Genomic DNA, 16,626 nt, shown 5'->3' with positions numbered 1-16,626 from the left:
AGTTTAGTTTACTTTTTGTAAAGCGTTTTTTTATTATTATTTAAAAATGTAGGTCTCGCTTCACTTTGTCATTGGATCTGGCAACCTTAGTGGACAAGAAAAAGATTGCCCATTTTTAGCGCTCTAGCTGTGGTCACACTGTCAATCTTCATCCACGAAATTTTGAAATTAAATTCCCTAAAAACTAAACGCAAAACGACGATGTGGTGTCCTCTTAATCAGCAGATCCGATTGTTTCAAATCGAGAATCCTCCAGAAGCCATTCACTATAACTTCCTGGAGACCAAATACGGCCTGATAATGATGGGCGTCATTAATCCATTCAGCGTGGATTCAAAAGACCAAGTCGCACTTTGTTCGCTTCACTTTGTGGATAAGCATGTCGTCAGGACTTATGATGAAGTGCGGAAACGGTGGCCAGGTTCTCCGCTGGAAAAGAACGACCCTTCCGTCCAGTTGATGGCGGATAAACTTTTTGGAGGCGACAAGGAGAACTCGGAGGTGATTCCAATCGTCACCAGGGGCACCAAATTCCAGCAGACCGTATGGTCAGCTCTTTTGGATGTGAAAAGTGGCGAAACATGCACCTATAAGCAACTGGCCGAGCGCATTGGACGTCCTACAGCCGTTAGAGCAGTGGCCAATGCCGTGGCCAAAAACGACATTGCCTTCCTCATTCCGTGCCACCGGATTGTGTCCCAAAATGGAGCATCTAAGTACCACTGGGGTTCAGCCCTCAAGCAGCAGCTCCTCGACGCCGAAAAGAACTCGAACTATTAAAAAGTGTTACTTGTATCTTTATTGAAACTCATCTCCGCACAAAGTTGTTTCTGTTCGGGGTGGTAAGGAAATCGAAAATGCAGACAGGCTCGAGATTGTGCACTTCCTACTTATAAATTGAACCTACAAAATAAGAGTGACCCATCTATTCCCGATGCAGTAGCACGAAAATGGCCAGAATGGAGAGGATGGCCCACTAAAAATACAGGGCAATTTTAGGATAAGTATGGGGAATAACTCTTACAGAGTCGCCCGACTTACCTTAACCTTGGGGTACTCGTTCATGAAGATCGTAATGATGCCCACGTAGGGCAGGAAGCCCCTGGCCCGGCCAACAATATCCTTTTTGGTCAGCCACAGCTGATTGGGAGCATACAGACCCCGATCGTCAACGTTGTTGTTGTCGCCTTTGGTCAGGAACTTGACGGAGCCATCCTCCCTGTAGAAAGCAATGCGGATTAGTAAGTGATTGGGTTTTTTACAGCAGAAAATACTCTTTTTCTTAAAAATAAGCTTGATGAAGATTTCCAAAACCTAAAAAGCCTATTACAATCTAATGACAATTTGAAACTCTTGTCCCTTTAATAGACAATAATAAATTCGATAGGCCAACTCAAACTAGAAAGACATCTTTCACGAACTACGCAGCTAATTTAATTCGTATTTATTACAAATGAAACTATGACGTGGTCTGACCAATTTAATATTAGAACTGAAAAACAAAAACAAAAACCCTACATTACACAAAATTTGGTGGTATTTCTGATTACCAACTCTAGGCTAAATTGTATAGGCTGTATGTATAAAAAAAAGTAGCAATCCAACTAAAAACACTACCAAATAGTCTCGCTAAATAGTATTAAATTGTAGCTTTACTTTTTTAGAGATGCAAAAGGGATATATCCATAGGAAAGTAGGCTTTAAAAATATATAGTACTCCGCTTTGCATTGTAACGTTTCCAATTCTCATTGGGTATGGTCCTGCCTCTACCATCCCAGTTTTCTTTAGAAAAGGAATAAGCCACATGGAAGGAACATTACCCTTCAATATACAAAGCTATCCCAGTGTCGCTTTACTTCCTAAGTTAAACATGATGGCTTGCAAACAGAATCTCAGACAAGCGTACAAAAATTCGGGCCTACATCAGTTCATACCAATATGGTTTACAAACTCCTGCTCTACTAAGTATCTACCCAGTATCTATCTAGAAACCAAGCTTGGAAATCCCATTTCAGCACTGTCACACTCACTTCTCGTGCAGCTTGATGACGCGGTGCACAATGGGTATGTCCCTGCCCTCCACCTTGAAGACGACGATCTCGCCGACGCGCACCGGCTCCTCCTTGTAGTTGGTGAGGAAGAGGAGGTCGCCGCGGTGGAAAGCCGGCTCCATGCTCCCGCTGAGTACCACCACGATCGGTGACTCGCTGCCGGTGACCACCATCAGGCCCTTCCAGATCATCAGCGCCGAGGAGACGATCATGGCGAAGCTCAGCACCTGGTACAGCGACTGTGGATGCGAATGGTGGACAATATGGATCAGAATGCCGCACATATACGTACATATGCATTTGCATATGCCCAGAGATTCGGTGCCGCTCACCTGACGCTTGTTCATTCTGTTGAAGTCGCCCAGCATCTCGTCGATCTGCAACATGCTGGCTACGCCCATGGCTGCGGCTGTGTGTTTGGGATCCTTGCGGAGGATATTAAACTAGCTAAATGCAAATAAACGGCCCCTTAACAAAACTTCTCGGCTTCGTCCACGAAGACAGAAAATTACAGACACGTATGTGGCGGTGTGACCGTTCGCCAGAGAGTCCAAATGCCAAACTTTATTCGCAATAAAATTCGATTTTCTGTGGAACTGTTGTCCGGCCACACTGTCTCTTTTTAAGAGTTTCCCGCCTTTAATTTTTTAAGAAATTACGTCAAATATGTTTGTAATGCCTTGTCGCTGGAAAACTTTGAGATGCCTAGGACCCTCGAAACCTATCTTATAAATGTTACACAATGTTTTAAGATGTACTCTTATGGGTTTGCTAAAAATGTTCAGTTTTTAAAATTATAATACCTTTTAAGGTTTTGAGGATTTATAAACAACGTTCAAGTTAATGTACATTTTCAAAATAAAATTCACATAAAATAAATAAATATAAGTTTGAAAACAGTTCGTTGACATTTTTTCCTAAGCCGCAGAGTTGTGATTAATTTAAACATAACTTTCATTCCATATTATTATAATTGAACTGTGCCTTCTTAAAAAAAATGTCTAATTTGAGTCTTATCCTCATTTTCTTTAAAAATTAATCATTTAAGACGTTTAACGGTTCTCCGTGAATGTTGTTAAAAAATAATCATTCAAGATTTTTAACTGTTTTCCGTGAATGAATACCCCATATATCGCCAGTGTTGCCAGACAACGCATTTGATAAGCAGGAGTGCCATCTCCAATAGTGAGACCGTAGCGGTTCGTTGAAATCCGCACTTGGTGTGACCGCATCCGGAAACGTGAAGTGAGCGCCATCGGTTGCGTTTTTTCGCGAAATACTTTTAGGGAATAAAACAGACGGAGCAACATGGGCGACAAGCTGCTGGACTCCACCCAGATCATCAATGGCCTGGCGGTGATGCTGTCCTTCTTCGTGGGCTACCGTTACGCCCTGAAGCGCGGCGACGCCAAGGATTCGTCCGCTGGCGAGGGAGCGGCGGCCTCGTCTTTGGCCGGATCCTCAGTGTCCATGTCCAGTGCTTCCGAGGCTCCAGTTTCGGACAAGGTGAGCATTGGACCTACTATCTGGGAATAAAATCAGGTATCCAGAAGGTGTTACATCGCTGTACTCCTGGTACTTAATACTTTTCACAGTTACCCTTACAAATGCAATAAAGCGCACCTACACTGATGGCCACAAGAATAGCAGTGCGATTTCAGGCTTTCAGAAATATTAGGGCAATCATTTTTGAATTGTTTTTTCGGTGTTTCTTAATGAACAACAACATTTGTACAGCATTTAAATCGTTACCAAGATAGATCTCAGAAAACACAGATAAAACAAAAGTTTAAATGACATTTTAAAGATTACAAACTGAAAAACCTAAGCAATGACGATTTGAATCAGTTTTTAGGATATTAAGGATTTATTTATTTAATAGGGCTGATATAGCCCAACAAGGCACACTAATTTAATTTCGTTTAAACAATAGTTACCTGACAATATTATATATTATTACTTTTGAAATGCGTATAATTACTTTATAATTTTGTTTTGGATATGTTATATTAATAATAAACCAATTTTTGCACCCTTATGAAGTGTGCAGATTCCACATTTACAAAATTATGGCAGCTTCCACAATGAATAGTATGTAACTTGCTTTCGATTTAAAATTTATAAGTTTTAAATGTGCTGGCAGCTGTTTTGGGTATATTATAACTGATGAAATTTGGCATGCACTGAAAACATTTACTCATTTATCATTTACCCATTTTCTTAGGGCTACGGAGGCTTCAACGAGAACTTCAAGATGGTGCTGGTGGTGCGCAACGACCTGAAGATGGGCAAGGGCAAGATTGCCGCCCAGTGTGGCCACGGAGCGGTGGGCGCCTACCAAAGGGCGGTGGCCAGGACGCCCCGCCTGTTGCGGGCGTGGGAAAACTGCGGATGCGCCAAGATCGCCGTGCGCGTGGAGAGCGAGGCGGAGCTGATGGCCATCAAGAAGGCCGCCGAGCGGCAGCAGCTGAACACGTGCCTCATCCGCGACGCCGGTCGCACCCAGATCGAGGCGAACTCCAAGACTGTGCTGGCCCTGGGTCCAGCGGCTGCCGTGGACATCGACCGGGTCACCGGCCACCTGAAGCTACTGTAAGATCCGCACTCCGGGAACTCTCGCAGGCCATGAGGCATCACATACTCACTCGAGTGCAACCCGACAATTCTCAAAGCAATAGGGCGCATGGGTGGAGCGGTGGAGGAGGCTGGAGGTGGCGTCATGCCGCCGAGGTGAAGGAGGAGGCAAAGGGAAGGCGACGACTGTGACACGCAAGTTAAGCTAAGATTTACGTTATCACGTTAACTGTGAACCAAGCTGTTACACATTAAACGATTGGCAGTCCGGCCTGGATCTGCATAGCTCCTAAACAAATAGTTTTTGTGGGGACTCATTATGCACAATGCACTTGGAATTTGCTACTAAAAAATTAATTTTTTTGTGTTGAGTAGAACAACTATATATTTACTTGCATCCTAAAAAACATTTTGTAATGAGGAATTAAAGTAAAGTTGGCTTTCTATCCTTAAATGCTCACAATGCTAAAGCACTTATGATGAAAATAAAAGGTCGCAATTATGTCGGTGCCTCAAATGGAAATATTTATTTATGTAGAAATTTTCAATTGACAGAATTTTATTTGAATGACAAATAATTGGACATCAAAAAAAAGTTGTTTAACTTTAAAGAACTTTAGCATTTTCTTTGAATAATCTATAGGATAACATTTTTCTTGCTTCGTACAAATATTAAATATATAGGTTCTACTTAAGCACTAGAAAGTCAAATGGATTTCTTTCGTTTAAACTGATAGTTAAAATTGGTAAATCAAGATATTTTGGACAACCAAATCTTTTTAAAAATTATATGTTGGCATGACTTCACGTTTGAGAACGATTATAACATTTTTAAATGGACTTTCAAGTTAAGCTTAATGAGAAATGATAATCGTTCCAACGGCACAGAAAAATATTGCGTATAAAAAGGGCTTTTGCTTAATGTAATTTTTTTTTTGGTCCTTAAAACTATCAATGATTAAAGGTCATACTCAAGCACTAGAATGTCCAGGCGTAATCATTGTCTCCCTGCGGCGTCTGCTGCTGCTGCTGCAGTTGCTCTGGCTGCAGTTGAGGCATTGCCTGCTGCTGCTGCATCACTTGGTGCTGCAACTGCTCCATGCCCTGCACTTGCTGGTAGTCCAACTGTGGAGGCTGCTGAAAGTCCTGTTGCGGAGGCTGCTGGAAGTCCAACTGCGGAGGCTGCTGGTAGTCGAGGGTCGTGGGCTCGTTGGACGAGTCCACCATGTAGATCTGCGACTGGGATGGCTGCCCCATCTGCTGCTGGTGCTGCAACGCGTAGTCTCCGTCGTCGAAGACCTCCTTCTTGATGCGCACCCGGGTGCCATCGTCCTCCTCGTCGCTCTCCGAAATGTCCAGGTCATCGTCAATGCCCATTCCGTTGTTCAGGCTGCTGGCCGGCATTTCCTGCTGCATTTGCATAGCCAAGGAATCATCCTGGTGTGACGGAAGACCCATTCCCATTGCCGAAGCTGCCGCCGCACTTGTGCTGGCCTCGGGGGCATTATACGGCCCGTTGTCATCCTGAACATGGGAGAGGAAGTTGGTGAAGGCGCCCTGCAAGCTGCTGGGCTCGCCGAGATTCTGGCGCGGCTTATGCATGGCCAGAAAGTCAGACGGGTCGTAGTTGGGGTCCACATCCATGGACTCATCTGAAATGTTAGCAATGTCTAATCAGTCAATATGTTTTTAACGGGCAAATTAAATAAGGGATTAAGGGTGAGGTGGCTAGGAAGTTGGACACAAAAGGGCACAAGACAAACACTTAGAAGGGTTAATAAAGACCTTGCTGCTGCTGAGCATAGTAGCCAGCGCCCACGCCACTCAACTGCACCATTGCTTCGGCAATCGACACTTGCTGGCTGTCGTCCTCGCCGACCGGCTCCTCTGCTTAAGCGATTTGGGTTAAATCAGAAACAGAAACAAAATCCAAACAAAGTCAGCGATCGAAAGTGGTTTTAAGATTAGTATTTAACTTCGAAACAGGGACATGGAACCGTATTAAACATAAGTTTTGTTATAAAACATTCTGTTTGTGTATTACTTAGACTTATACTTTGTAATGAAAATGGGCTATGTATTGGGCTTATAAAATAATTTTGGCAACCAATAAATACTCCTGGGGTCCTAATAAAAAAAAACACGGTATTGAGCTTAGTACGATTCTGTGTTATTTTCATTTTCATTTGGACTAGATTTAAAAAAAAAGTCTGTTGAATAAATATTTTATTACATTTCCCAAAAGAAATGCCTACGAAAAAAAGGAAAGCTAATGAAAAACTTAGCCATAGATGTCAAAAAAGTAATTCTATTGAACAAATATTTCATTATACTTTCTTACAAAAGTAACGCTAATACAAATACTACAATAAACAGAATTTGTTAACCCAAAAAATAGATTTTTGTATTTAATACTAAGTATTTTTTTTAATTTTTGATTTTTTTCAAAGATTGCAGGAAATACTTTCTACTAGTATAATTTTTGCCCTTTTTTTTGAGCATCAGAATCATGTCAGCAGTTTGGTTATTTTATTCAGTAAAACACACGACACGACGGACAGATAATACTATTTAATAATAATTTTTACTTAATTGGGTCGAAAATGTAACCGTTTTTGCATTACGAAAATCTGACGAAAATTATTAAACCCCCTGCAAGGGTAAAGTAATGGTTTTAAACCAATTCTTGCTGGTTGTGGGGGAAATTTAAGTAGAGGAATATTTGGTATTTGGCCATAATTCAACTACAAACAATCAAAATGTTTAATCCTGTTCTGCTGCTTCTTGTTAACTATTTGCGTAAGCTAGCTTTTTAAATGTTTTTTTTTTTTTAAAGATTTCATTACTATCTTGGATTAAGAAAGTTATTTATTTTATACCTAAATGAGCTATCCTTCCAGTTTTACGTATTCCACACTTAAAAACCAACAATAACTATTATATAAGCTACCTGCCAGAGACAGATTTTAATAAGTAGGGCCAATTTTGGCCGGATGTACCCACCTGCCATCTGCTGGGCCTCGATGTCGATCTCCGTCTTGATGTTCTTGGGATCAAACATGGCATCCATGCCTTCGGCGGGGGCATGAATGCGTTCGCCCTGATCCAAAATGCTGGCCGCATTGTTCTCGTCCTCGGAGACCTCCTGGAAGTCCTCCTCCTCGTCATCATCCTCGTCGTCCGTCGAACATTGCAGGTCTAACGAAGGGCAAAAAAACTTTAATATTAAAGCTACAATGTTGGTCGACGAATTGTGCATTACCAACAACTGAAATAAAATGCCAATTACATTTAAAATTTGTAAAAAGGTAGAGTCAAATTTAAATCTAAACAATCGTGCAAAAAATAGCAACTGAGTTTGGGGTTAGCACTACAGTAAGTATTAGCTAGTAAAACCAAACCGAAAATGAGGTGCGTGTGAAAAGCTGTTGGGGTGTCAATCAATCAATTTTGGGTAACCATGTGTATGAACAAATTAATGCAAGTGAGTATTTGTTTGGTGGCCCGCTGGCTTAGTTCCGATTAGTCGGCGTTTAGAGGCTTACCTTCATCCAGGAAGTAAGCTTGCGTCTGACTCATGTTTGAGGCAAGGCTGTCCTTCCTCGGACGCCCCCGACCACGCTTAACCGGATTCTGGGATTTGACTAGAAAAAGGTAAAAGTTTTTGCAGTTCGTATGTGGCAACAGTATCAGGATTTTCTGTCTTTTTCGTTTGTTCATGTATATGGCGGCTGTACCTAATTGAGATTGAGATTCTCGCTAAGTGAATTTAAATAATTCATCTGACTTAAAATCGGTCGAATGCAAATTGGTAAATGGTTACTTCGTTCTTAATATTACAAAAATATTCCCTGAATTTGAATTCCAATTTCTTATTTTTGGTTTAAGATAACATCAATAAACTTTCACCGCCTATAGTATCTAGGAATTATAAAATTACAAAAAATTGTTAAAAATTTTCAACTAAGCTGACAAATATATATAAGATTACATCTATATTTACTTAACTTTAACACGATATAATTCAAATACTTAACAGTATATTCAGATACATGCATTTCGATATCTAAACAAAAGTCTATACAAGGAATGAGGTTTTATATAAACATCGTTCAGACATACAATTTTACTACGCTGTAATACTTCGATTAGGATTAGTATAAGCTTATGGATCCGTTTGGACCTGTGTCAACCGTAACCAGAGAGTTTGTCATATGCAAATTTCGTGTAGAATGCTTATAATTTACTGATCGAAATGTAGGAGGAAGCGTGATCAATACCAATAGTTCTTTAGAAGTTTAGAAGTAGTTTAGGAGTAGATGTAGAAATGTATATGTATGCAATTGTAGAGACAGTGCCGCAGATCCTTGACCGATCAGGCGTATGTAAAAGAAGGAAAGAGACCCTGCCCCACTTACCCTCCTCCACGGGATCCCGCTGCTTGCGTGGTCTTCCCCTCCCGCGCTTCACCTCACCCGGACCAGGAGGTGCAGGCTTTCGCAGGGACTGTGCGGGATGGGACATACCCATCTCTGCTCCCATGCTGCGATGGATGGAGTTCGACGAGGAGGCATGTCCCACATGACCCTCCACATCGATGTAGTCCTCGCCGGGCGAGCTGGCCCGACTGCCCCGGTCAAAGTTGTAGTCATCATTGCCCCAGGCCTCGTCGAACTCGGGTGCATTATCCCTGGCGCGCTCCTGGGTCTTGGCAATGTTGTCCTCCAACTGAGAGCAGTGATCCGTAAACTGGCAAAGAATAATATTACATTAGTTTCATTGAATTGAAGAATTAAAATGTACTCAACACATACCCCTAGCAACTGGGTTTGCGCGTACTCCAGTATCTTCTTGGCGAACTTGGTGTAGCGGGTATCGCTGCCATTGTACTGTTCGCAGTTGGTGGCTATCAACTCAATATCTGCCAGATACTCAGCTCGACTGTGATACGAATGAGCTGAATTAAGAGGAACACATACGAAAATATAAGTTTAAGTTGTCAGCAATTTTAAGGCAGTTTTAGTTGGGATATCTTATGTTAAAGCAGTACAGACATTTAGTCCATTGTATTAGAAGAAATGAGAGTAAAATTAAGAAAATGAAAGCTATTTGCCGTTGGTACAACTATTTAAAATAACATTAATTTTGATTTAAATTTACCATATCATCACTGCAATTCTCTTTTGAAAAATGTTTTAATTAGTAGATTTTAAAGGCATTTTTGTTAAGCATGATCTTAGAAAAGCTTGTTGAAGTATATTGTTGTTTTCTATTTTAAATCTATTTTTTTCGTGAATCTTTCTCAACGTTCTTTGACAAGTGATCGTCTTTCATTAGATTTCGATTACAGATCATAAATGAAGTTAAACCAAAGGGAGAACTCACCTTCAATGTTCTTGCCGATAGTTTCCAGGTCCATGGGTCGCTTTATGACCGTGTAGTAGTCTTTAACCTGTTTCTTGTTGACCGGCTTGAGGAACGGCCAGCTCTCGGTCAGCGTTTTGATCTGCGTGTGCAGCTTGTCGAAGATGAAGGAGAGCGCCACCTGGTCGTCGTCGTCCAACAGCGGGTTGATGGCCTTCTCCAGGCGCATCAGCTTATCCTCCCGCTCGGCGAGCAGCTCGAAGCAGCTGGAGAACATGCGCTGGGCGGCCAGAGTGTAGGCACTCTGCGATCCGTTGTAGATGAGCGAATTGTCCACGATCTGCTTGAGGTCCTCGAGGAACATCTCGCGACTTGTGTAGCGCCGCTGGCGAATATACTCCCTCATCGTCTGCAGATCCATGGGCTTGGTCACCACGCGATAGTAGTCGGGCACCCGTTTCGCGTTCACGGGGAACAGGAACGGCGATACGTCCGGCATGGAGCGCAGTTCGTTGAGGATCAGCTCCAGGATGGAGGACAGCACCACCACGGGATCGGTGCGTCTGCGATTGGCCGTCTTGTTGTGCCGCTGAAGGTAGTCGCAATGCAGGTCGCCGCCCACTCTGCGCTTCTTCTTGCCCATCGCATCCCGGGGCACCTTTAGGGTGAGACCCGAGCTGGAGCCACTGCGTCGTTTGCCATCATCGCCGCCGTGCCGCTTGAGCACCTTGCTGCTCAGCGTTACCTTGGTGCCGTCGACATTCACCAGATCGTCGTCGTCCATGGTCATCTCCTTCTCGCTCTGCTCGTCCAGGTCGTCGGCCAGCGAGGGATTCGACTGGGACAGACTGCTCTGCATGCCCGTGTACAGCGGACAGGCCTTGTTCGTGCGCATGTGACCCACCTGACCACAGGCGCCGCACTTGAGCTTGAGGTCCGGCTTGAGCTTGAACTTCTTGCGTGAGGGACTGACCTCCTTGTAGCCACTGTCACGCTCCTTGTGCGAATGGCCGCCCGAGCTCTTGGGATCGCCCAGGGAGGTGGGCATTCCACCTGGCTGCAGCTTTTGGTTCTGGGCCAGCTGCGCTAGGCGTTCGCGCTCCTGGTTACGCTTGATGCGACGCAGCTGCTCCTGGATGCGCCTCTTCTCGCGCTTCATCTCCTCCTTCTGCTGCTCGTCCAGCGTGGCGAACTGCTTGATGAACTGCTCGTCCTTGGTGGTGCGAATCTTGATGTAGGCATCGATCACCGGCTGCCGCCGCACAGTCTCCACGCGTGTGTACTCCTTGCCGTCGTTTCCTCTGAAGGTGCGTGTGATGCGAAGAATCCTGCCCTGATTGCTGGTCGCCAGCATCTGCTGGCCGGCCTCCTCCTTGCCTTTGGCCCCCTTGGCGCCTCCGCTGCCGCTTGGTCCGCCGTGCTCTTCGTCCAGCTGGCGGAGCAGCTCCTCGCGCTCCAGCTCCTCGCGTTCGCGCGACAACTGCGTCGAGGTCTTCTTGTTGGACAGCATGTTCTCCAGGTTCTTGCCCAGCTCTTCGAGGTCCGACTCCTCGGAGGCCGAGGACTCTGCCTCGTCGGTGGACAGCACTTCCGAGCTGGCGAGCACTCGATTCTGCAGGTCGAAGATGCGCTGGCACTCTTCCTTATAGCGCTCCTGGTGCTCGGCAATGGAGAATCGGTTGCCGCGAGAGAACTTGTCCATTCCCTCCTCCCCGGCCTTGGCCTTCTCCGTGGAGAGCGTGCGCACCACGTCGATGACCTCCCAGCGGGAAAGCTTCTTGATCTCCTCCTCGGGCACCTTGAACTGGCGCAGAAGCTCCTTTGCACGCTGTAATGGCAATCGACGCAGATCGGCATCTGTTCCTGTCACCGACCTCTTTGGCTGCGACTCCTGCTCCTCCTTGGTTTGCTGTGCACCGGAAGGGAGAACAAATGTTGATATTTACAGGGGTAAGAGTAAGTTTAGATACTTTACCGTGGGCTTGTTCGGCACTCGAACATAGGAGAAGCCCTCGCCGCAGCCCGTGGGATCCGCGGGACCACTCAGCTGGAGCAGACACTTTCCACGCATGGCCTGGATGTATGCACGAGTGGTGTTCCAGGGGGCCACCTTAACCTCGTCGTCAAGCTTCAGTTGGGCCTCCTCGTCGTCATCCTCCTGGGGTGCGAACAAAAACTTCTCTCCGTAGCCTGCGTCCTGAAAATAGTATTACAAAATTAAAGTATCCTACAATTCATATCAAGTATTTACATTTTATTATAAGTACTTAGATCAACATGATTTGTAATAGATTTTAGTATACAAATAAAAGATTAAATTATACAAAAAATGTTGCGAACTTGACTTTTACATTAATTTTTTAACGAAGTTGTCGTTATTAACCTTTTTGAGTTACCAATCTTACGGAAATGCTTATACAGAAATGAATTGTCACAAAATTTGCTAATAGTGAGTTTGTTTCTTATAAAAAGTTGACTATGGTAAGGTTATTTATATAGAACGTTTACCGTATTGACATTAATTATTAGGGATTCTTTGTCCGAAAGACCTGGCCACTGATATTATTTATTCAACTAACTCCTTAAGTTTAAAGCTGTCGGAATAAATCTGAGCACACCGTTAACGGTGTTTAGCTTTGAAGACCAAGATCAAATTTACATAATGTGTAAGACTGTCTTTGTATTCGCATAAAAGCCATAAAAGCTGAACAGTCAACATAGGCAATGCTATAGAGAGGTATTCAACACTACTCACTTTTAGGCGCTGTTCTGCCGCTATCATGCTGAAGTAGGCACAGCACTGCTCGGGCGAAACCATGGCCCGGATCTCCTCCTCGGAGGGCAGGCGAAACTCCGGCTTGATCACCCACCAATTGGAGTCCATGCCCGTGCGCTTGAAGTCGGCGCACTGCTTCAGCCGCTTGCGGATGCTGCTCTCGGAGTGGGCTGGAAAAGCACGCTTTATGTCGTCCATGCGGATGCGGCGCGGATTGTCGCGACTCTTCCAGAACAAGCGGTATATGAAGACCTGACAACACGAGATTAAATACCAACTAAATGCAAGATAGTTCAGATCTCAGCACCCACCTGCAGGAAGTCGCGAGTGAAGTTGTTGGCACGCTTGGAGTTCGGACCCGGAACCTCGTACAGCGGACACTCCTGGCCCACCGTGAAGATCGAGTTCACCGAGCGGATCCAGTAGTTGTTCCGCGTGCGAATCACGAGGAAATCGTTGTGGGCCATCTTGTGCGGATAGATTGGCGCGCGGTACATGTTGTTCTCAATGGCCTGGATGCACTGACCCGGTGGCAGGATGCCCAGAAAGGGACTGGTGTGCGCGAAGGCCACCTCGCCGTACACATAGTCCTGTGGCCCGCTGTCCTTCTCCGCCTTGCGTTTGTAGTAGTTCTTGATCTTGGAGCACATGCCCACTTGGTTCATCAGCGGCGGATGCTCCTCACAGAACTCGGCCAGCACGATGTCGCCATCCCTGCCGCTCAGATCCTCCGGATTGCGCATAAAGAAGACGTCTCCGCCGCCGGAAGCGATGCGCTCCACCTCCCGCTGCTTGGCCTTCTTCGCAATGGTCTTCAGCAGCGGGAAGACTGGGTGTGGTGTCACCTGAGCCATCGGTCCGTGCGAGTACTTCTTGAGTGGCGGGCGGTGGAAGGAGCGGAGCTTCGTCGGACCCATGTGCGTTGGCACGAACGGAGCCCGCAGCTCTACCACAGGAGTCGAGTGCTGGATGAGATTGCCGCCGCCCACCTTCAGGCGCAGCGTCGGTTCCGTCTTGGGTGTGTAGTACCTTCGGGAGGATCAATGATTACATTCTACTCACATAAGACCTACAAGTGACTCACGTGTCGTTGGATATGTTAAAGGGGTCGCGGTCGGGACTTTTGGGTGGCGGCGGAGGCGTGTCCTCGGCCAGCACGTTGATCACGCCCGCCTTGCCAAGCAGGATTTTGGACTTCTTTACGTGCGGATGCGGTATCTTGATCTTGGGCGGAGGACCCGTGCTCTTGTTGATCTTCGAGGGATCGATGTCGTCGGGTATGCCCAGGATTATGTTCTCATCGTTGGGGTCCAGAGTGAGTACCTTCGGCTTCGGCACCTTGCTCATTTGCTGCGCATCCCAGATCACCTCATCCTCCCACTTGTGGTATATTAGCTCCTCGTTCTCGACCGGAAACAGGCTGTACCAGGTGTCATCTGGTGCCTCCGCTGGCTTCGCTTGAGCACTGAAATCGCGAAGAATGTTAGTCCGATATTTCGGGCAATTTTAAAAGACAAAAACCTACTTTTGCTGTCCCTTCTTGCTGGACGCAGCCGAGCCCTGCTTGGAGCTACCACTGCTGTTGCCCACCGGCAGCGAGGTTTTTCCCGGCTGACTGAAGGCGCCGGCAGTCCGCGATCCACTGGAGGGCAGCCACCCAGCCGCGTTCGTCTTCGAGTTGAGCTTCTGCAGCACCTTGGCCTTGATGTCGTTGCCATCCCAGACCACGTCGTCTTCCCAGTGCAGCTGGGAGACCATCAGAAAGGCATCGTCCGCAATGCTCGGCTCCTCGCCCTCTCCCTCCGGACTGTTCACGAGCCGCTCCTCCTTCACCAGCGGCTGGGACGACGAGGTGGCTGCCTTGGTCTTAAACCCGTAATTGAATCCCTCGCCGGAGTCGGGCACCTCCAACATGTCGTACCAAATCTGTGCCGGGCCATAACGCCAGTCGGCCACCTTTGGCTTCTGGTCGCTGTTCTCCCCATTTTCCGGTCCCTCGGTACGCAATACCTCACGGTTGAAGTCGCCCAGCAGTTTTACCTCGTCGTCGGACATGCACTCAGCCGGCGTTGGCTCCGAGGCGTAGTGGAGGCTGAAGCCCCGCTTCCGAGGTTCCTCCGTGTCGCTCGGCGAATCAGAGCCACCGGTGTTGGTCAACTGTGAGGCAATGAATGCGTATGGATAGGAGGCAACTCCATTTTAAAATATGGTTTATCTTCTCACCTTCTGATCCCTGGATTGGTTGCGCTTCCGGCGACGTTTGCGCACATGTCGCCAGATCTGGGGCAGACTGGTGGGTTTGCCGGGTCCGAAGAGACGCGAGAAGCGTAGCACTTTCTGGGGGCGGAAGTCGGGAAAAAGTTCGCGCACATCGACATTCTGGTACTTCGAGGGCAGTATGTCGGCTAGAGGAGTGTCCAGCTTGCGGTCCGCATCTGTAAGCCATTAGTAATATAACACATTTTTAGCTTATTTTAGCTAGAACTTTACCCTTTGCATCGATGGACTTGGAGTCGCCGCTGGGACTGGTGGCCTCATTTGACTTGCCCGGCTCATCAGTACCGCTGCCAGTACCCGATCGCATGGGAGCACTTGGTGGTGGCATCAGTTCTTTGTCGTCCTTGGCTGCAAAAGAGTATACGGGATATAATTCCGAATTGAATTACTTGAAGTTCTTTTGGAGAAACTATTTTTTTCTAGTTGCAACTTCGCCAGATTTGTTAGCTTTGAACTGATTAATTCGTTTTAAGCTCCGTTGTCAAATATTTGAAAAGTATCACTTTGACAGAAAAAATCTAGATTGTGTGACGTCTTAATATTATTAAAATGAGCTATTTGGTATCAATTCAATGTTTGTTATTTTAACTAAAAAACTGCTGTTAGTTTAAGTTCTATAGAAACTGCTTTTTATTTCTATAACTAACTTGGTTTATAAGCAAATCGAAAATTGAAGTTATTAAAGCAACTGGAAATGCGTGTAACCTATTAGCTTTCCGACGTTACTTACTCAACTTGGTCTCCACCTTAGAGGCAGGAATGGCGTCCTCAAGGTCGTCGTAGTTGGATGAATCTTCTGGCGGAGTGCGTGGACAATCCTCGGATAACTCAGTAATATCCGAGTAATCTATGGCATCGTCCTGAGCCTTAACAGCACCATCCTCCTTTTCATCACTTTTCACGCCCGCTTTGAGGGCATCGAAGGCACTCAGTCCTCCGCCGGACTCGGACTTCTTCTCGTCTTCATCGTCGGACAATGGTTCAGCCTCTTTACGGTCAATTACCTCAAGCAGCATTGAGTCTAAGCCCAGTCTGAAATTAAATTATGTTAGTATAAATAAATATCAAACCAAAAGATTTGATAATTCTACTACAAATTATAATTTAATCTCAAAACAAATGAAAGGAAAAAAGGTGCCTGATTGGCAGTGGCTTCTGGTCAAGATACACCTCGACATGCAGGTTCCTTTGCTCTAGATAGCTATACTCACTTGGCCAAAGATCCAATGTTTTCCCGGAGCTCCGCATCGAACCCAGTGCCCCCGCGCCCTTCGCCATCGTCATCTTCCAGCAATCTGCCCTCGGAGTCAATGTTGCCAAAGAGAATTCCGGTCAAGTCCAATCCATTGCCAATGGATCCCTCGTCGTCACTGTTGTCGGATTCCATCTCCATTTCCATCGGAACTCAATGATTACGCCGCTAATCTTGTTTTTTTTGTCGGAGCGCAGCGAAATTGCATTTTACCACGAAAATACAGCTAGAGATGGGAAAACATCGATACAAACATTCATTCCATCGATGATTTCAACGTGTCTTTCATATCGATGTTTGGCAGAGACTATCGATGTTTGGCAGAGATTAT

At 45.8% G+C, this 16,626-nt stretch overlaps 4 protein-coding genes across 7 annotated transcripts; 2 read left to right on the top strand and 2 right to left on the bottom strand.

The window, feature by feature from the left end:
* The first annotated feature begins 201 nt into the window (after window positions 1-201).
* Window positions 202-811, top strand: LOC108148412 (methylated-DNA--protein-cysteine methyltransferase, inducible). The gene has a single exon (XM_017275452.2). The coding sequence runs from the start codon at window positions 202-204 to the stop codon at window positions 778-780; it is 579 nt and encodes a 192-aa protein (XP_017130941.1). The 3' UTR covers window positions 781-811.
* On the bottom strand, window positions 777-2,586 carry LOC108148413 (signal peptidase complex catalytic subunit SEC11A). The gene is made up of 4 exons (XM_017275453.2): window positions 2,385-2,586; window positions 2,032-2,291; window positions 1,042-1,219; window positions 777-976 (listed from the first exon to the last, which is right to left on the bottom strand). The coding sequence occupies exons 1-4, from the start codon at window positions 2,451-2,453 to the stop codon at window positions 926-928; spliced, it is 558 nt and encodes a 185-aa protein (XP_017130942.1). The 5' UTR covers window positions 2,454-2,586; the 3' UTR covers window positions 777-925.
* Window positions 2,587-3,262: 676 nt separating this feature from the next.
* LOC108148288 (probable peptidyl-tRNA hydrolase 2) lies at window positions 3,263-4,920 on the top strand. The gene is made up of 2 exons (XM_017275257.2): window positions 3,263-3,558; window positions 4,277-4,920. Exons 1-2 carry the CDS (start codon window positions 3,361-3,363, stop codon window positions 4,646-4,648), a joined length of 570 nt encoding a protein of 189 aa, XP_017130746.1. The 5' UTR covers window positions 3,263-3,360; the 3' UTR covers window positions 4,649-4,920.
* Window positions 4,921-5,167: 247 nt separating this feature from the next.
* On the bottom strand, window positions 5,168-16,539 carry LOC108148287 (transcription initiation factor TFIID subunit 1). Of its 4 annotated transcripts, XM_017275253.2 has the most exons (16): window positions 16,255-16,539; window positions 15,774-16,075; window positions 15,257-15,391; window positions 14,990-15,201; window positions 14,292-14,923; window positions 13,851-14,231; window positions 13,078-13,795; window positions 12,746-13,018; window positions 11,966-12,187; window positions 10,012-11,899; window positions 9,441-9,583; window positions 9,045-9,375; window positions 8,172-8,270; window positions 7,630-7,824; window positions 6,412-6,513; window positions 5,168-6,278 (listed from the first exon to the last, which is right to left on the bottom strand). In XM_017275253.2, the coding sequence occupies exons 1-16, from the start codon at window positions 16,440-16,442 to the stop codon at window positions 5,605-5,607; spliced, it is 6,495 nt and encodes a 2,164-aa protein (XP_017130742.1). In that variant the 5' UTR covers window positions 16,443-16,539; the 3' UTR covers window positions 5,168-5,604. The 4 variants fall into 4 exon arrangements, with proteins under 4 accessions (XP_017130742.1, XP_017130744.1, XP_017130743.1 ...); XM_017275255.2 differs by lacking the exon at window positions 6,412-6,513; XM_017275254.2 differs by lacking the exon at window positions 8,172-8,270.
* Between the last annotated feature and the right edge of the window lie 87 nt (window positions 16,540-16,626).

This window comes from Drosophila elegans, unplaced genomic scaffold (assembly GCF_018152505.1).
Source record: "Drosophila elegans isolate 14027-0461.03 unplaced genomic scaffold, ASM1815250v1 contig_476, whole genome shotgun sequence".
NCBI lineage: Eukaryota > Metazoa > Arthropoda > Insecta > Diptera > Drosophilidae > Drosophila > Drosophila elegans.
Note: the sequence above shows the minus strand (reverse complement) of the source record. Positions and strands in the feature narration are given on the sequence as shown.